Source organism: Coenobita brevimanus, chromosome 39 (assembly GCF_032717465.1).
Source record: "Coenobita brevimanus isolate Jiangsu-jjx chromosome 39, ASM3271746v2, whole genome shotgun sequence".
NCBI classification, from domain to species: Eukaryota; Metazoa; Arthropoda; class Malacostraca; order Decapoda; family Coenobitidae; genus Coenobita; species Coenobita brevimanus.
In genome coordinates this window covers 27449768-27470655 of record NC_136992.1, presented here as the reverse complement: position 1 = coordinate 27470655, position 20888 = coordinate 27449768, and the positions used below count along the sequence as shown (strand labels likewise).

The 20888-nt window shown below is 40.7% G+C and overlaps 1 protein-coding gene across 1 annotated transcript; it reads right to left on the bottom strand.

Moving 5' to 3' along the window:
* Window positions 1-836: 836 nt before the first annotated feature.
* Mon1 (vacuolar fusion protein MON1 homolog) lies at window positions 837-15757 on the bottom strand. Its single transcript, XM_080270116.1, has 9 exons — window positions 15533-15757; window positions 9422-9624; window positions 8238-8435; window positions 6965-7208; window positions 5837-6012; window positions 4221-4341; window positions 3599-3750; window positions 2525-2654; window positions 837-1209 (listed from the first exon to the last, which is right to left on the bottom strand). Exons 1-9 carry the CDS (start codon window positions 15755-15757, stop codon window positions 1069-1071), a joined length of 1590 nt encoding a protein of 529 aa, XP_080126242.1. The 3' UTR covers window positions 837-1068.
* Window positions 15758-20888: the final 5131 nt, after the last annotated feature.

Here is a 20888-nt window from a genome sequence, read left to right as displayed (position 1 = left end):
AAACTACTCATGAAAGGGAAAGACTACCAAAATTAAAATACCCAATCCCTTATTTTCCCTCTAGTGGTGAAGGAGCTGAAGGCTAGGCTTCTGTGGTCCACATCATTTAAGCCAGAGCGACCTCATATCCCTGGCAGTGTTTTGCAGACCGAAGAACTTACAGCCACTTGCCCATTTTCAACCATGCTGCATTAACAAATGACTTCCTCTGACCAGAGTGGTTCCAATGTACTTCCCAAAGAAGGAATCGCAACAATATATAGTGAAGACGATAAAAACAGCACACGCACAATCTTGTAATTCGAGTGCTTCAGTTGTAGTAATGGCCTTGTACAGCTATCCCTAAGAGGTGACTGGAAACTTTTCAGTCATGAAATACCATCAAGGGAAGTGAGCTGATCGTCTGCCTTTTCATGTGTTCAACTACAGTAGCCTAGCCTTGGGCTCCTAAACATACAAGAAGGTAAAATGGTTATGGCTGTGACTGTTTTTGCATAGTAAGACTGTGAATCTTGCTGTTATCCATGAAATGGATTAGTTTCTAAGCAATGTTACATGCAAAATGGAGTTACAGTACTTGACTTCTGGCTATACTGACACAAGCTACTTACTGTACTTTTACAGCACATGTCGTCATACCCCATTTAAGTTCAGGATGTGTGATGGTGAATTGCTACTTTGTAAAAACTTTTAAATGAAGCATGCTTTTGGCTCATGATTTTAGGTAAGAGAGAGAGAGAAAAAAAAAAATTTACACAGAATCACAAGCAACTTTAAAATGAACCAGCCTTAAATGACTGTCAGCATGTACAGTGATGGAAGTATGAATCATGAAGGTTGCAATAATGCCTTATCAAGAGTGCTATAATGTCTTTCAAAAGACTGACATGTAATTTTTAAAAATCAAGATCTTGAAGAAACTTTTATTTTAAGAATCATAAAACCAGCTTATCAAGGACTCAACAAGCACACTTCATATTAAATATCACGGAGAATCACAAATAATAAAACTGGAAATCTGGAGATCAGGTTTGTACATATAACCAAGAACAGTATCTTAAGAGCAAATTAAAAGGTAGGGGAGTTTAGAATGAATAATCTGTTTTCATCATTCTTTATCCACCTAAGCAACTTGTTTATATACACAATGGCATTATGTTTCGTCACCAGGGGCTCCAAGGCTGCATACAGTTCAAACTCCTTTGTCACCTGAAAAGATAAAATACATTATAGTTTGTTCACCTTAACCTGATTTTCATGCTTTGGCAGCTAATTCAACTTGTTAAATGTCAGAATAACACAATACTGTTTCCATAGTGCTCCTTTGTGACAAGCACCTCTTGTTACACCTCAAAGGCAAAATAAGACAATATTTCCATAGCACTTTACACCTTGCTACATATTCATGTGTTAACTGTTACTTCTCAGCATTCAAGATGGACAGATGGCAACTTGGGACAATATTAAAATTGCTATAAGACAGCAATATATTCTGAATACCACCATCACAGTGGTAGGTGGTGGCAACCCATCATCCACTCACTTGATGTAGTGCTGCCTACTATTTCCTTTAACTTTATCATTCTTTTTCTGTGTCTGCACTCCTCTCTTTCTATTATTATCATTCTTCCTGTCACTTTTTATTAATCTTACTTCCACTTCAGGAGGTTTTACACCGAGTTACAAGCCTCATAGTTTTCTGTAAGACAGGGAACCATTTACAATGGTCGGTGGTAACCATATAACCAACCCACACTTTTTCCCTAGTTGTCAACAAGTGCGTTGGTGGAGGTTAATGCCCCTCCCCATAAAACCACTAACTCAAAGACAAATGGCCATCCCTTACAAGATTGTGGTGTCTGGCTATAGATATATACATAAAGACAACCACTATTATCATCAACAACACACTGTTCCTTTCTAAAAACCACCCCCTGACAGGGAATGACAATGGCAGAACCACCATAAGGCTACACTGTCCTCCCATAACTTAATCTCTCAATAAAACCTCAGTAACACAGCTTAAATGGTCAGTTTCCTGACGTCAACTAGGTTCACATTTATATGAGCCTGGGGCCATAACAATTTAACAACATATTTCTCACACTTTTCACTTCATTTTTTTTTTTTTTCCCTTCTCACCAATGAACTGCATCACTCTGTTCTTCCATACCACATAATTATGGTCTGCCTCTTCCTAAATTACCCACACTCACTTTCACGACCTATCTCAGGCACCTAATCTGGGGGCGTTCTCTGTGTCCATACCATTTAAATGTATTTCTATCAATTCATTCAGTAATACCACCAGAAGTATGTCTCAGTTAAAGTGGTTTCATCTGAAGTAGAAAGATGCTTGCACACAACAGATTAAGGACTGACTGTACATAATCTTAGTGATGGAATTAAAATATCTCTTGTTACAAAAATACTGCAACTGACCCATCTAACCAGTGTGAGTGAAAGGACTGAAGTTGTGGTGAAAGAAAACTACTATCCCTGTAACACAAATACTGTAACTGACCCATCCAAGAAGTGTGTGAGTGTCCATGACGAGGTATGTCATCTTGAGGGGTCGGGCAGCTGAGTGGACGCGATGGTGCATTAGCTGATACAGACCAAACACACGACGCTGCTCCTCCTCACCTGCGTACCTGACAACATGAGGTCCCTTACTATTGTCAACTTAGGCTTTCTAATGCCACTTATTCCCTGGTTTTTTTATTTATTTTTTTATTTTTTTATGTGTCCGACTCTGGGCATAGGCTTCACAGCCTGCCATCAAGGCCCAGCAGTCCTCCTACATACCATACACCTCTACACATCACCACTTTGGCGCTAACACCCACCGTCCATATTGAATACATGCTAGGGCTGTCTCATACAGGACTGGTGTATTGGATTTATGCCTGTGTCTTATTCATATTATCTTGTATGCTGTTTATATAATCTATATAAATATAAAACGGATATAAATTACTGGACAATAATAAGCTGTAATATGCAAAATAAAAAACTATGGAAAAGGTGCTAGGAAGACTCTCAAGACGAACAGCATATGAACCAAAGATACAAGCAAAGTGCTGATACATAGTACCCATTTTGAGGTCCAGGCTTGGATTGCAGTGTCCAGTACATTTTAACCTCTTCTCTTCTCATGTGTCCCTGCACCTCACCATGGGAAAGGCACTGGTTCAACCCTGATGAGGTGCTGTCTACCACATGGGGGCACTAGATCCCTGCACAATGCATGTAATGGATTGTACATGTAGTATGGCACCACAGAAGCAGTTGCTTACCTGTGGTTCACAGGTATGCTCTGCGACTTTCAGTCGCCTCTTAGGGATCAAACCTACGCACATGTCTAGACTCACTCCAATTGGGCTGCTCTAATTACTCAGCCATGAGGCAGTAGTCATTGGAAAAATGTACCTCAGGTAATACTATGCTACAGGTACATCTCATTCTTATTGTTATTACTGTTCAGCCCTGGTCTGTCTGGCCAGCCAGACCCATCAACCACAGGCAAGCAACCACTCTGCAGGGCTATCCTGTTCAGTCCCAGCAGTCAAGGAATTACAGAAATCTACAAACTTACGGTGGTGTGAACTGTGGACACGTGAACTGAGCCGTGGTTTTAGACTTGTAGAGGAAGTGTCGCAGTTCTGGTGCTCCCACGGCTTTCACAGTGTAGGAAGAGGTGCGGATGGCCGTGTTTATCCCTTCTAGGCAGTGGTGTCTTCGTAATCTCTGGGGAAACACAAATTATAGGAATTTAGAATCTATTATACACTATACATCTAAACTGTCCAATTTAATTAGCCCTAAATATGCCATCTCTCCATTCTGCATGATGAGGTGCAATATGAGATTTTCAACATGAAAATACAATCTGGTCATGAAAATGTAACACTGAAGGACGCTGAGCCATAGCATTGTCTTTTCTGCCACTAAGCTACATGAAATAAGCTACAAAAGGACAAACATCTTGCCCAAGTTGAGGTGAAAAGTGTGCAATATTTCGCTCATCATCATCCTGAGCTTTTTTTTTCTCATTTAAGGATGGCATGGGTAGATGATCAGCCTACCTCCCATACTGGTACTACATGATAAAAAATCTCTAGTTACCTCTTGGGTATCAATGCTATGCAAGGTAGTCTGACTGAAGTGTTCTAACCACTACACCACTGTCTTAAAACAGAAAAATGTAGGTTACTCACATCAACAATTTTCTGCTTTGCTTCTGAAAGAGTGAAGAATTGTTCCCTGTCAACAGAAAGCAGCAGGAGACACGCCTCACAGTCATCAGCCAAATACGATACATGGCCATACAGGTAACCACTGAAAGCACAAAGCGACATATGCAGCGATATATGTTACCTTCCCTCCCCCACAGAACACAGCAATCACAGAAAAACTGTCTACCAGAGCTACAGCTCCATTCTTATCTATAAAGCAAATTTGCTAGCTTTCCCAAACTCACAGCCTAAAATGCACAGAAAACTTGACAATTTGGAACACAAGAACACATAACAAGGATTAACTGTATATACCGTGTACAGGTCTCCCCCAGTTTTTGCAGGAGTTAGGGGACACCCCCCCCGCAAAGGGGGAGATCCACGAATTTTGGACGCTTCCCCCAGAAAATAGTGAAATACCAAATGCTTTTGCTGCCCTATGATGAGCAGCACATGCCTACAGTAACTGTACAATACATACAGTACAACTGTATAGGACAATGCAGTATTTCTCACTGAACACATGCAAAAAATCACTTACAAACATCTAGGAAAAACTGCTATCGTGGAGAAGGGCAGCAGATTTGTGCTGCTGGTGCCCTGTCCTGACAAGCACATGCCTATACACATGTATGTGCATAGTATAACTGTATAGGATAGTATTTCTCATGGAAAATATGCAAAAAAAAAATCACTTATGAACCACCTGGAACAGCTGATGCTGTGGGTAAAAGGGGAAATATCTTCTTGTGCCTTTTCAAAAGACAGTAAGTTCCCAGAAAATCCACGCATATGTGAACCCACGAGTAGCGATTCCACGAATAGCAGGGGTTGACCATGCATAACCTGCTTTGTACAGTAGATTTCAATTAATCTCTAGGTCAAAGGTTCTAGCCTACTACTCGAACAGCTTTGATCTGATTTGGACCAAACTTAGTGGAAGGGATGAAGGTCAGGCTTGGTTGAAGAGATTCAGTTTTAAGAGGAAAAGGTCCAAGGCCAAGGTCAAACAGCTCTGATCCAGTCTGGACCAAACTTGCTAGAAGGACTGAGGGTCAGGCTACAATGAAGTAAAACAGCTGATCAAACACCCTAGTCGCAAGGCAAAGTCAGATTTTGTCCTTAGACCAACTACAAGGTATGGGTGCTGCACACCGAGTTTTTTTTTTTCCTACCCGTAAAATTTATAATTTTATGGTTTCCAAAAGCTACTACATATAACCACTGGCTGGGGAGCTTGGCCACGTTATCTTATGGTAAAACCAGATTTTGCTCAACTGAGAAAAATCCCCAAAGTCAGAGGATCCAAATGCTCTTTGAACAAAGCCTTTCTCTCCTACCGATATACAAAGCTGGGAATTCTACTTAAGGTAACACCAAATTATTTTGTCCAATCAAGATAAACCTTAGCAGTCAATTGTTAAGTAAAAAACTATGGGCAAATTCTGTTAAAATTAAGTGAAACTGAACCTGCTATGAAAGGCATATACAGTATAATATTATATACTGATAATTTTCCAATGGCCTTAGCAGTTCAAAACCTGACTGAATCACATACACTTTCAACGACATGATCTAAGTGCAATTTTGAAGCTCACTTTGGATCAAACTTTGGTAGGCAAATGGGCATCCAGTTTTCACTAGTCTTGAGTGATTCTGTGGCATTGACCAGGTTGAAAAGCAGATGAAGGTCAGCTGGGTGGAGAAGGAACTTCTTCATTCGCACTAGTGAGATCAGCTGGTTCTGGCAGATGATCACACCAAACACCAGGTTCTAGAAAAAATAAATAAATAAAATAATAATAATAATAATAATAATAATAATAATAATAACAATAGTAATAAAAATAAATAAATCATCACCATCATCACTGGTAGCCTCAACTTTCTTTTTCTTCTCTCACTTACAGATGGGAGTGAAGGAGTGACATAGGGTAATGAATGCAATGAATGAGGACACACAAATACTACTAGTATTCCCAAGAGACTGCAGGATGATCTCCATCAAAACTAAATAAATAAAAAATGAAAGATAAAAGTATACAGTTTCAAGTGCCCCATTTCAGATGTACACATGGGATCACCTATGACCCCATAAAACACTATGTGACCCCTCCAAAAAATACAGTAATAAATAATAATAATTATAAATGAAAGATGGGACCCTGTTGTATTTCTCAAAGAACAAGAGAACCAAGTCTGAAGTGAAATGGTGAAGAAATAATGGCAGGGCAAACATGCTGACATGTGTTTGGGAGAAAGAGGAATGTGAAAAGAAAGAAACTGAGCAAACACAATATGATCTCCACCACAGAAAGTACTGTACTACCAACAGCATATACAATGAAAATGAGCCAGACATTCCATCACTCACTATTTAAGCCCCAGGAATAATCCCTCCACCTCACAGCCCTACCCACTTTTTAGGGGGGGGGGGGATTTTTCACATTACCTGCCAGACAGACTTTATCTGATTTTAAACATAAATAGCCATTGTTATCAACACTGAGAAGGCAAAGATGTGCAATTATCCCTATTTTTTTTTTTTTACAATAATTTCAAAAACAAATAGATGTACAGTAGTGAAGGAATTAATGGAAGCTAGATCTGTCCTTTGTAGTTCTAGAAGTCTTTTAATGCTGAACAAAATAGCCTGGAGACACCAATAATTATAATATTACATGTCATCAGAATGAAGTGACTACAGTTAATATACCATACTGTACCTTAATTTTAGAGCAATACTGAATGATGGTCTGTGTGATGGTGTCTCTAATGGAGGTGTTAAGAGGAAGGCATTGAACACCCCCCAACAGGAAGGAAGGGTGGTGGTCCAGCATATTGAGAAGATTATCCAGCAGGCGCTCTGTTCCACCCAGGAGGTGTCGGAAATCATAATTGCGTCGCTTCTCAAACATCCGTGATAATGCAGATGCAGTTAACACACTGATGATCTGGTTGTGTACGTATCTGCGGGGTAAAAAAAAAAAACTAAACATTTTTGCAGTTCTAAAACTACTGTCTGGGTTAGCATAACATCCCTAAAACAATGGACAAATTGCATGCTATTAATTTGAATAACAATTTTCTCTTATCATCAGAAGTTTTGTAAAGGATCTTAGCCATTTACAGGTGTTGGGGAGGAGAAGAGTTACTAGAGGGTAGGAAGAGGTGTGCCCACTGTGCGAGACCCAAGAGAGGGGATAGGGGGTTATTGAGTACAGTGCTCAGTTGTAGCAATTCATACTATGTCAAATGGTAGCTACTGAAATGATTAATAGTGTGAGTAGCTCTAGCTTGACTGTGGTGTGCAGTAGTTATAAGAGTGAAGAATACATACATACAAGTAACCTACACATTTACAATATAGTTTTGGAGAGCTCACAGACAGGGCCTAAGATCCAACTTACAACTAACACCAAATAATGCAGGGCTGTGAGGAACATCCAAGATCAATCATTGAGGCAAGGATGCAGTCAAGGACAAAAGTTTACCTATTATTTCACCTCTTCTACTTCTTACTTTCCTGTGCTGGCTAATATTTCATAGTTGAGAGGGGAATACGTGGCAAAGTGCTGTCCCTCACAACACAATAACTCCAAACTTCACTACACCTATGCATAAAAAAGTCACACAAAAATTTTGAACTTTCAAACTGCAGATTTCCAGAGGTTCACTCCCAACTTGCTCATTGTTAAGACAGTCTGGAAGCTAATACAGAAGCCCTAGCTATGCAAAGACGGCTTTCATTTATAGTGCATCACTTAAGTCATTTCAATATTTCATTGCTCTTGAATTAACCCATTTCTCACTTAAAAGTTGCTCATGATTCATTATTAAGTTCTGAAAAGTCAGATTTTTTTTCCCCCTTATTCAAGAATCAAATGCAAGCTTACCAGTACTATAAGCTGCTTCACTTAATTTTACCTGCATACCTCCAAGACTTAATGCAAGGATTTCCTGTAGTTAGTACAAGCAATATCAACAAGTATATCTCACGTGAGCTGCATGAAGAGTTGCGGTATACTGGCCATGGAGTGTGAGACAGCTACAAGGATCAAAGGACTCTTCACAAGAAAGACGAACTTGTGGTCCCCTGCCACTATACAGCGAATCACGTCATCACTGTCCGCAACAAACGACACCAATGCTTGCATCAGCCCAAACAGGGTCACCAAACGGTCCTCCTTCCCATATCTGAAGCACCAATATTCTATTTAGTAACAATAATGAACTCTGTGAATATGAGTACAGTGCTTTTTGGTAATTTCTTACTACTAATGATTTTATATAACTTAAGATTTCTCTTGTTCCAATTTATAAATGACACCAGGTTCCCTCTTAAGGAATCCCCGTATTGTGGCTGACCATGGTACAGCTGATGTTTGCTATGGACAGGAAATTTAACCATGTGCCAAAACCATCTAATAACTTCCCAATAGTTGTCGGAAGCTTTGCAGAAAAAAAAAAAAAAATGTGATGTGTAATAAGATTTGTAACAATGTGCAAGTCTCAGGTCAGACTCTGACTCTAAGTAGTCACCGAGAAGGATCGCTGAATGACTATCCATGTGACCGAATGTTTCTATGAGTGATGATTCTGTGGCTGGCTACCAAACTTGCAATCAAATTTTACTCTCATTGGCAGCCATCCATCTACTACTTCATACTTCTATTGAAGGAGTTTATTAAGATTACCTATAACTAACTCCTTTATCCCAAAAAATCTATCGTAAGCTGAAAATACTTGTCAGGTGATGGCAAAAACAAAATGAAAGTGCTGTTAAATGTTGGCTAACTTTGGGGTTTGAACAGTGTGTGTTTTTGTAAGTAAATGCATGAAAAGAATACAGTACAGTAAATGAAAGCTTTACTACATGTATTAATGAGTGGACTTTGAGTAGGCTATTCTTACACCTATATTATTAAAATCAAGTATACAGAGGTGTATGCTTACCCCAAACTTTTTTATATCATTTATGGAACAATCATACCTTCAATATTAGACTTATCAATCTGCATCCCTTGAAACAGACAGTACCGTAGTTAGCAATGAAACAGAAAGGACAGACATATTCAGTTATCATCAGGAATTGGGGCTTTTCCACATCTTTACACTGATTTAATAACACAGTATTGTACAGAGCTTATCTCTACAAACTAATAATAGCTTTTTCAATTAACCTTGTGTAAATGGGTTTCCCTGATTCACTCAGTATGAATATATGTTTTTCTTTCTGCAACCAGTCCAGACTCTGAAGATATTCCTCATCCACACTCTCCTCTTCAATGTCGCCATCATCATCTTGCACTGGGTCATCTGCGTCTACTTTATCTTCAGTTTCTGCCACTGTCATGTTGCCCATGTTGCCAACAAGTTCATGGTCCTGTTATCACACAGAAAGAATTACTGAGTCTAGAAGCAATTCATTGTCACATCACAATAAGCAAATGCAAGTATGGTTCCAGTGATATCAACCATATAAAGAAAAGTTTTAAAAAAACAAGACAATACTGGCAGTCCTCAATACAAGTCAGAAATGTATTCCTAAATGCCCCATGTTTTCCATATACTGGAACTGGTCCTATACTCTGGAACAAACTGGCAAATCAGCTTCATGGGTACAGTAGCAGTGAAGGTTTAACTCTCTCATGGCTACAACTTTTCTCAAATTACTGTAATCCTCCAACACACCCCAGATGCTTTTAGTGTTAATACATGATACCGGTGCTGATTGCAAAGCAAGGGACTTCAGCTGCCTCGGCACTGCTGGGGATGGGTAGAGACTCTATAGAAAGAGAGACTTGTCAGCCAATATCTTCAGCTGCTCGCTGATTGGTCAGTTAACATGGCAGCATTTTGGTCCAAACACCTCACAGACCGGATGCTGGCTGACTGCAGATTTGTCTAAAAATACATCTCATCACCTGCTGTGATACATGACTGGTTAATCAATACAATGTTGCTATAATTGTAGCATATTTTGTTAATTTGGGCTACTGAAGATTTCCATTTTAATCTTCATCTCTACATGTGAATTTTACTCTGAGGTACACATAAACACCGAGATAATCACCGAATTATGAAGCTGACACACCAAATCATTGGTAGCGGCAAAATGGATGGTGCTGTGTTCTTTTTTCTAGTGCTTCTTTGCCTTTCTTAATGGTTTGATTGTGCTGCATCCAGGTGCAATAACACTCATGGACCTTCTGTGCGACTTTTCCGACTCCCTTGTGATCCACCAAGAAGGAAATTATAGGGTATTAAGGTAAAGAGAGCAAGCTGATCTGTGAGCGAGTGTCGTCGGCTATGCTAGGCAAGTTTTATTTATTTTACATGTACTGTACTTGGTTCACATCCACACAGGCTGGAATGCCTAGATAATATCCTGATGGAAATCACATTATGGATGTCAAGAACAACAACAATGTTTATATTCAACCAAAACTCCATCAGACTTAAGAACTGCAGGCAAAATAAGTACAGGCATACCCTGGTTTAAAGATGTACTTGGATAGGTAAAACCCCATCGTTAGGCAGGGTATCGTATATCAGGGTACTTTTAACATGTAATGTGGAGCATTTACCAGCCTTGGGTTTCCCCCCAAACCAAGCCCAAAACCAATGAACCCCAAAACAAGTTTAAAGTCAATCTAAATGGCCCAACAGCTGTCAAGGAAACTAACCTGAGCCTAAATAACTCACTAAAACCAACAAATAAAATCAGAAAATCATCAAATGTAAGTCTGGAAAAAATCACGCTTCATAAACTGTACCCCAAAATGACAATGTTCACCTCAACTATGGTTAAAATCATTAATCTAAGTCTAAAAACAGTTTATAAATCAACATAAACACACAATTTTAATCTAAAGTATCACCAAAATCAAAATCCATTGTTAAACCGTGGTTTGGCCATCGTTAGGCAGGGTATGGTGGTATTTCTACCCCCATCGTTAAGCTAGGGTATCACATCTAGGGGTATCGTATCTAGAGGTATTACTGTACTGTAAACACTGCTGGTGTTGATCAATCTAGCATCGCCCAGCAACTCATTCCAGATCTCCTGCTTATTGGCCTAGCTGCTACATAGAGGAAAATCTCATTTTTATACAGCTTTACTTAATAAGAAAGCACCATTTGTGTAAATATAGCATAACAGATGTCTGAAAACACACCATAAAATATGAAAAGCAGTTAAGTGGCTGGTGTTATCTAGCAGTGATCACTGATCCTTATATATACTTGAGTGATGCCCAGCAAACATCCAATCACTGAACCAACATACTAGCTGCCCAGTCTCTCTTTCTATAGGGTCTCTAGGGGTGTGTGCAATCGCAGGGTGAAGGTCGCACATCACAATCAGTGAAATTACTGGACAATACTGCAACCTCCACAAAGATGCATTTGCAATGAAAATGCCAAAAGAAGACCCATCCCAATTTAGGGATATACAGTGTATAATGCCATTGAGCAAAATGAAACATCCAATGGACATGGATTCAACAGAAGAAAACTAAACCATAAAGGACAGTGCAGTAAAGGGCCACTAGAATGCTTCCTTATGGGAAATATCCGAGGCCTGTACCCAAAATCAAACAGAAACAAAGTCCCTTTCCTAGCGACCTATCATACCTGGAAGACTTTGTCCTCCTCGCTCTCACAGAATCCCACCTCAGTGAGGACATCAATAACGCTGAAATACAACTACAAAATTACACAGTGTTTAGAGCAGACAGAAAAAATAGGTCCCACGGGGGTGTCACAATATATGTTAGAAACGACCTAGCAACGAACACCCATACCTTACTCTCTTACTCAAATGGTGAAGCAGAACTAATAATAATACACATAAAAAAAATAGCAATGATTGTGGTGAACATATACCGTCCCCCACTCCGCAGCAAACAAAGCTTTAGTGAGGTCCTAACAAAGTTGAATTCCATCGTCGAAGACCTACCTCCCCCCTTAAATGACCTTATTATCATGGGAGACTTTAATCTTCCCATTATCAAATGGCCAGCAGGAACTACTGGGGGAGGAAGTCATGAGGACCAAGATCAGGCTAGAGCACTGCAACACCTCATAGAACAACTCTTCTTAAGTCAAGAAATTACTATACCAACCAGAGGAAACAACATCCTGGACCTCCTTTTAACAAACAACCAAGAACTAATACATGGGTACAGAGCCGAGAAAACAGATATTTCAGATCACAACCTCATTACAGTCACACTGAATACAAAGAAAACAGCCAGGGAGACTCAGATACATGAAACTAATAAAGAAGGATTTAGATCCCTCAACTTTAATAGCAACAAAGCTGATTGGGACGGACTGAAATCCTCATTGGCCACAGTGAAATGGAAGCAAACATTACAAAACCAAGATCCAGACAGTATGATGGAAACCATAATTACAACAATATTCCACATCTGCAAAAATCATATTCCACAAAAGACGAAGCAGGGACTTAGAAGAACGACCATACCCAGGGACAGAAGAATACTCATGAGGAAGAGAACTAAATTAAACAAGCAAATACAAAAAACCAAAAGCAAGAGGAAAAAACAAGTAATAATGACCCAGTTGATGGAAATAGAAACAAGTCTCCAAAACTCCCATGAAGAACAACGAATTAGAGAAGAAAACAAAGCAATCATGCACATCAAACAGAACCCCAGCTACTTTTTCAATTACACCAAGCGGTTCCTGAAGTCGTGCAGCCCAGTCGGACCCTTGGTAACAGCCAAAGGAGAAATGAAAGACGATCCCAAAGAAATATGTGGATTTCTAGCCGAACAATACCAGTCAGTGTTCAGCGAACCAGAGGAAACAAAGAAGATACTAGGTCCACGGACCTTTTTCTACAGCCCACCACAGACAGCTGAAGACATCAGCATATTACACAACACTGAATTCACAGAACAGGACATCACCATGGCAACTGAAGAGCTCAAACCAAACTCAGCACCTGGCCCTGATGGCATAACAATCAATCTTCTAATCAGGTGCAAAGATGCTCTGGCACATCCCTTGTAACTACTGTGGCGCCATTCCCTAGACACAGGCATAGTACCTGCAGAAGCAAGGAAAGACATGATAACTCCAATCCATAAAGGTGGAACCAAGGGATTAGCAAAAAACTACAGACCAGTTGCCCTAACCTCGCATACAGTAAAAATCTTTGAAAAGGTTATGAGAAATAAAATTTATGCCTTCCTCAACAGAAGATCTCTCTTCAATGCTGGCCAACATGGTTTCCGTAAAGGAAGATCCTGCTTGTCACAACTCCTCGCCCACCACGACAAACTCCTCCACCACTTAGCAGAGGGTGACAACGTCGACACTGCCTTCATCGATTTCGCTAAGGCATTTGACAAGGTCGACCATGGTATCCTTCTGCACAAGCTACGAGACCTAGGCATAACTGGAAAAATAGGAGTGTGGATTCACAACTTCCTCACAAGAAGATTCCAGACCATTGTAGCAAATGGAGGCATATCAGCAGAACACAGAGTTGTGAGTGGCGTCCCACAAGGTTCTGTTCTGGGTCCCCTACTGTTCCTAATAATGATAGGGGACATTGACAAAGAAGTTGCGCACTCCACACTTGCCTCTTTTGCTGATGACACCAACATATGCAAGAACATCAGAACTAGAGAAGATGTAGGTCTTCTCCAAGAGGACCTTGACAAAGTCTACCGTTGGGCAGGGAAAAACAACATGACGTTCAACGATGGCAAGTTCCAACTGCTCAGAAGTGGTACCAACCAAGAGATCCTCGACAACACCTCTTTGCTCACAAGTGAAAATGAGGCAATTGACACAAGCTGCCATGCAAAATGCCTTGGGGTATACCTAAGTGATGATGCCACTTTCAAGCACCACACACATAGAGCAAACCATCAAGAAGACCAGAAGAATCGCTGGGTGGGCTCTTAGAACCTTCTATTCCCAGGAGAAGGAGTGCATGCTGACTCTGTGGAGGGCACTTGTCCAACCTATCCTGGACTACTGCAGTCAGCTATGGTCCCCCCACAGGATTATGGACATTCAGGCCCTTGAGTCCATAGAGAGAGCATACATCAGGCAAATAAAGGGCATGAAAGAACTCTCCTACTGGGACAGACTTTAAAAACTGGGGCTATATTCTCAGCAGTGACGGAGAGAAAGATACATCATCATCTACACTTGGAAGGTCCTTGAAAAATTGGTACCTAACCCTTCCAACATCAGTGAGGTGGAACCACATTTTAACCAGAGGGCAGGTCGAAGGTGTGTAAGAAAAACCCCACCATCACAAGCACCAGCGAGGATCAAGACTCTCCTCTCATCCAGTCTGCCCTACAGTGGTCCCAGAATCTTCAACTGCCTGCCACGAAGAATTCGGGACCTAACTAACTGCTATGTAAAACACTTCAAAGCCCGACTGGACGAATTCCTGAGGACGGTACCTGATGAGCCGCCAGTACCGGGATACACATCACTCTGCAGAGCGACTACAAATTCATTACCGGACCAAGTGGACCTGCAACGCATGGATGCCGGGTTCGGAGGGAGTGTTGGAACACCATTGCTCTGAGGAATCTCCTCGCAACACCTACAAGTAAACAATTAAGTAAGTAAGTATCCAGACTCAAGGGCGGTAAATAAAACCCACAGCTGTAGACGAACAATATATTGTCAAACAGTTTCAGTGGACAGTACCACCATCTTCAGTGGTCAAGATGGCGGCAGTGTCCACCGAAACTGTTTGGTAAATATATTCTTTGTCTACAAATGTGAGGTTTATTTACCGTCTTTGATTATCATACAAGAGAGATTCATCCAGCCGGACTCAAGGGGTTAAAACCAAGTGCATGAATGCTTGAGCAATCCCCTAATTTCTTTATGGTCAATATAGAACACCTGCAATTGTCAGATATGATTAGCCTGCACCTCATTGCAGCATTAATCTCTTGAAATCTGCAGTTATTAGATGAAATTGCTTAACTGGTACGCCAAAACCAAAAAATTTAACGAAATGCAAGACAAAATTCCACCTAAGGACGTGAGAGTGCGAATCTGTCTTAATCCTTTAATAATTCTTAACACTGCCGAGTGTAATCTGCAACATCCAGGTAATAACCTGGCTACTCTGCATGTTCTACCATCACGTGCATAAAATACGATCGTCAGAAACTGAAAGCTCGTTCATAAATTCGCGCTCCCAGTTTTAATCATTCGGTCTTATAGATTTAACGGAATGGTAATATATGGGTAATAAAACAACTGTCAATGACACCCACCTGTTCCCTTTGCACCTTCCTGATCGGAGAGTCAGGCCCCGCCTCCCCACCACTAATTTGCGTCTCCAGGTCATGGGTGCACTCCTCGAAGCTGTCAGTGTTGACCAACATTACTTCTCCGCTCACCCCGGGAGTGTCATCCTTCAGCTCCACACCTACACCCTCAGTAGAGGAAGGGTGAGAGCCAGCGGCCTGCACTCCACCCTGACCACTGCAGTCCGCCATGACACTGAATTACAGGCAGTGTTGCCAGGTCAGTGGGTGCTGTTGGCGCCCAATCCATCCCGAAAACGCGCCCAAAAAGCGCAGACAGCAAAATGACACACACACACACACACACACACACACACACACACACTTCTCCATCAGTCTTGGAAATGGTGAGAGCCAATTATAGTAATTCTTCTCTATTCTTAACCCGTAGAGGTGTGTGTGTGTGTGTGTGTGTGTGTGTGTGTGTGTGTGTGTGTGTGTGTGGTATAGTAATAGTAGTAGTAGGTGGCGGTCAGAAAGTCAGACCAAGGAAGAGTGGGGTCAGGTGAGAGAGGGTCAGACGGCCTCGCCTGTGTAACATTTACAAGGAGGTGGCAATTGCTCTTTGGGGAAGGATAGGGAGATAAAAGGATGAGTGGGGACGATTTAATCTGGATGAGAGAGAGAGAGAGAGAGAGAGAGAGAGAAGGATGGTACAGAAAGCATGGAGTGGTAGATGGGGTAGAGGGAGATAGCTTTGCGTTGTCAGTAATTATGGGATCAGGGTTGGGTTGGGCAGGCTTGGTAAAGGGTGTAGGGGAGGAACTGGGTGGTCATTATGACTCTGGTGCTAACTGTACTGCACATCAGTGATGGACATTAGCACTGTAGTAGCAGCATATAGGAGTGGATATAAATTCGTTCGAAAATGCTGACAAGAATGACAAAAATGAGACATGATATTCGGAACCTTCCATATGAAGACAGACTAACAAGACCAGCTTTGCACTCACTAGAAAAGCGTAGCCTTGCGCCTTGAGGACTTAGGATTAAAACAAAAGGCACACACACACACACACTTGGGGTCATGGAAACGCAGGTCAGGTAGAGATGCTAATTATAGTAGCTGAGGCTTCACAATGCGTTTGGGGAGTGGCAGGGAAATGATTACTGAGTCATACGAGTATTAGTACATCATGCATACGCCATGTCTTCTTACTTCTTTTTTTTTAACATTGCATCCATATAACAAAATCGCCTAATATGCTCATAGTCATTTCAAAAATCGCCCAAAAATGCGCAACGCGCAGCCGTTCAAATTTAAGCGCAAATCATCTTCCAAAATCGCCCAATCTGGCGCGAAACGCGCGCACCTGGCAACCCTGATTACAGGTTACCATTTTAATGCTATCTTCAAAAATTGCTAGACTAGTGTCAGATGGAAAAAATTCCCCAGAATTCGCTACAAATTTGCCAGTATTTCTGTAACATACCTGAAATATCTAGATGAATCCAGAATACTGAAAGATTCTTGTTGCCTAGATATTAAATTTTTTGTTAAAAGGGGGTGCAGATATCAAGACCTAACATAAAAAAAAACTGCTAAATTGGCAATTCTGCATTGAATTCTTCATGGTTAATTATGTTTATAGCACCTTTTGTCAAACGAATACATCATACATTAGGATTTTTGCCGTCATTTATTAAAGTTATTATATTATCAAGCTACCAATAACAAAAGGAAGAGGACTTCGATGGAAATATATCCACGCAAGTATGCATTGTCAATCAGCTGATCACTGACAGAAGAACGCCTCCCGTGTTTTGACTTCTTGACGGCTGGTGCGGGACGAGGTAATTTTACAGGTCCCAGTGGACAATTGCTTTCCTTTAACCAGAAACCCACCTCAGCTTACTTGTGCTGTAAACTTATGAACCGTAATATGAAAGCAAAAATCCCACAATTTTGTATGATAGTGTCTTAAACATGGTCATAAGAACGCATCGGTGACTATAAACCTAAGATTTAACCAAGCCTAACGAACGAGCTAAATATTTAACTGAAACCACAACTGGAATTCAAGTAGTTTGAAGTGTTTTCTGTGTATATATCACCATTTGCTGACACTTTTCTTCTATGATACCTTCGTCGCAAATTAATCCTCCCTTGCCCTCCCCCCTTTGAGGTTGGTAATCCCCTGAGGTCATTAAAACCTCCAGGGCTCATTTTTTACTGAAGTATCATAGAATAAAAGTATTTGACAATGATGAGGTATAAACAGAGTACACTTCAACTTCCAGCTGTGGCATCTGTTAAATATTAATTCTACGGTATACCAAACTGGCACGACCTTTCAGTCTTTTCTGTTGCAATGAATCGTTTACAGGTTACTTGTTATTATTCCTGGATTACCACAGCTACTGGGGAATTCTATAAACTTAACTCTAAAAGCCATAAATGAGGATTTAGAATGCATACACTCCCTCTTCTGTCTTTCATTCCTTCATTCTTTCCTCTTCCTTCTGCCTATGGGTGACTCAACACTGAGTGACAAGCCAAATGGTTTCCTGTACACCAGGAACCCAGTTACTATGCTGGGTGGTAACCATATAGCCAAATTTTGGCACCTGGTGGTTTAGTGGGTAATTATTATGCTCCAATCGGATTGAGCTGGTGAAGGTTTATATCCAAGGGATGGTTGGGGTTTATTGCTCACGTAATGCCACTCAGGGATGAGTGAGGCTGGTCACTCTCATCTTAAATGTCAGGACCAACTGCCTAGCCCTGGGCTCCTATGCTCCTCATGGGGCAGTGTAGGATTGGATGATGGATGGATATATATTCTGCTGATATCTACCAGTAGCCGGCCATATTTAACGTTCCTAATGCGCATTTTTAAATTTAAAAGCTGGCTGTCAAACATAAGTGAGGTTAAGTTGGACTAGGTATGGTTTGGTCAGTTAGGTTTGGTTAAATCATTGAATTTCTCAGTGCTTTGACTCAGGATACATTGACGTGTCAAGTCGGAGTGATGGTTAACAATGCGGCCAGTTGGAAATCATCGGTAAACATTGCCATGGGGAATCTGGCCGCTTCCTTAAGTACCCCAAAATAGTTATATTTTGTCTTTTTCCAGTCACCTCTTGCAGTCACAATGGAACAGTTTAACTATCCATGTTGCTTATGTACCAAAATGACTTGCCTTCAGATGGTGAGAGTGTTGTAATATACAGTAGGTGGAATCGCTGTGCCTGTTTGGTAAAGAATTACCAAATATTATCCACTAATTGTGTCATATGAACAAAGCTCATACATGGAGAAAGTTCTTGTAGGTGGTTAAAATCAGGGGGGCCTGGGGGGCAAACTCTCAGTCAGAATAAGCTAGGTTAGGGTACGTTTTATCATTAGGTTTCCTGTAGGGGAACTTTGTGCAGATGACAACTGCACTGACGACAGCTACCATGCATGCACAAATGGTCTTGTGCATGTGCACTAGAATGAAGGAGCACTTTCTGCACAGGGGAACTTTGTGCATCCAACGGCAGAACAGGTTGTGGGTGAATGAGTTTCGAGTCTAAATCAACCCTTTGCCATCTGTAGGACAGAAACGCAGATGTCAACAAACTTTACTTGGTGCTCTTTAGCAACATACATGTTACCGTTATTTCTTCAGAATTTGGGTGTCATATATGAATGATACAGTTATGGAAAATAATCCACATCACTAAATATTCATCATTTGTTGATGGGAGCAGTGGCCATCATCCACTTGATGTAGTGTTGCCTGCTTCGTCCTTCACCTTTAGCATTCTTTTTCTGTGTCTGTGATCTCTCCTCCTATTTCTCTCATCTTTCCTGTCACTTTTTATTACTCTTCTTTCCATGCCAGGCAGCATTAGATTGAGTGACAAGCCTAATGGTTTCCTGTAAGTCAGGAAGCCATTTACAATGCTGGGTGGCAACCGTAGAACCAAACCTTATGTGTTCCTGATGTGTCAACAGGTGGGTTTGTGGAGGGTTAGTGCCCTTCCTTGTAAAACAGCTACCATAAGATGAGGTAACTGGACACCATTTTTACCACTTTTTGGTCAGTATTATAGAGATGTGCAGGAATTTGGAAAAAGTGAAAAATGTTTTTAAGTAACTCATTTAGGGCTGCTTTTTGGAACCAGACACATACTTAAGGATACAAAAACAACTTGCTTAGAAATAAAAGAAGTTGGGTGCCTGTTTACCCCACACGATGGGGTAGCCGGGTACCCAGACCTTTTTATTTGTGTATGAAGGTGCTCATTACTGTTGACTGCTAGTAAATAACATAAACTTTGGCAGGTAAACATAATATATGACATAAACTTATATATAACATAAGCAGGGAAAATAGGTGTACTCCTGCTACTCAGGATTTTTTAGTTCTGCATCATCACTGCGGTTCCGTGGACAAACGAGCGAACAGATTCAGGTCCAGGTGCATCCCTGAAACTTAGCAATATAGCAATAGATGACAAGGAGTCTTTGAGACATATTTACAAACTAAATAATGAAAATTAGTTAATGTGACCATTTGCCCTCCCCAAAGTGCCCAGTTACCCCACCTGGGTTACCCTTGCCATTACCCAGTAATGCTTAACTATAGACACATGTTAACTAGGTCCCATCCGACCTTTGATAATGTCCAATAAATGAGCATAAGTAGATTTCTCTAGCTAACTTCTAACGTAGGCAACTTACCCTTAGCATTTCCAATATTGAGGCTTCTGTGAATTTTTGAAAACTTAACTATTATGCGTGCAAGGATCAGTGGACTACTTTTTCCTATTTCTAACTGTTGATTTTGAGTTATGTTATTGCTGGGGGACTTAGCTATACAATTAACATCAGAAAAGTTTAGAAAATTAAAGATTTATAGGTTTTATATAGGAAAGTTTGCAAATAACTTAGTGGGTGCCTGGTTTCCTTGCTAAGTGCCCAGTTACCCCCATCTTACGGTAACTCGAATGGCCATGCCTTATGGGATTAAGGCATCTGGCTGTAGGCTGATAGTTAATGGGAGCTCCCCTCCATTTTTTTTTTTTTTTTTTCCTCCAGTTGGCCCATAGTGTCACGAAGACTTTTTCATTGTGCTCTTTGACATTTTCTCATCAAAATAAGAGGGGTGTTCTGTGTGGCAGTTATTTCTAATATATCTTCATTCTAAAGATGATAAGAATACTGTGTTCATATCAACCATGTAATACTTGAACCTATAGTAATGGTAGGTAGGGATACCTGCCATCCACTCAGTGTAGCGGTAGAGCCATGAGCGAAGGTTTGCCAATTCTTCTGCTACCTGTAGAAGCAGAAAGTGTTACGTGAAGTACATTATTGGTTTTAATTTCATTT

What these genes read in the sequence shown, in the direction of transcription:
- Mon1 (XM_080270116.1), bottom strand. Translation starts at nt 15,757, where the DNA reads ATGGCGGACTGCAGTGGTCAGGGTGGAGTGCAGGCCGCTGGCTCTCAC. An exon ending in CTACCAAAGTTTGATCCAAA is followed by an intron (nt 4,342 to 5,836) that starts GTGAGCTTCAAA and finishes TTGTGCTTTCAG; the next exon opens with TGGTTACCTGTATGGCCATG. An exon ending in CTCACACACTTCTTGGATGG is followed by an intron (nt 1,210 to 2,524) that starts GTCAGTTACAGT and finishes TTATCTTTTCAG; the next exon opens with GTGACAAAGGAGTTTGAACT.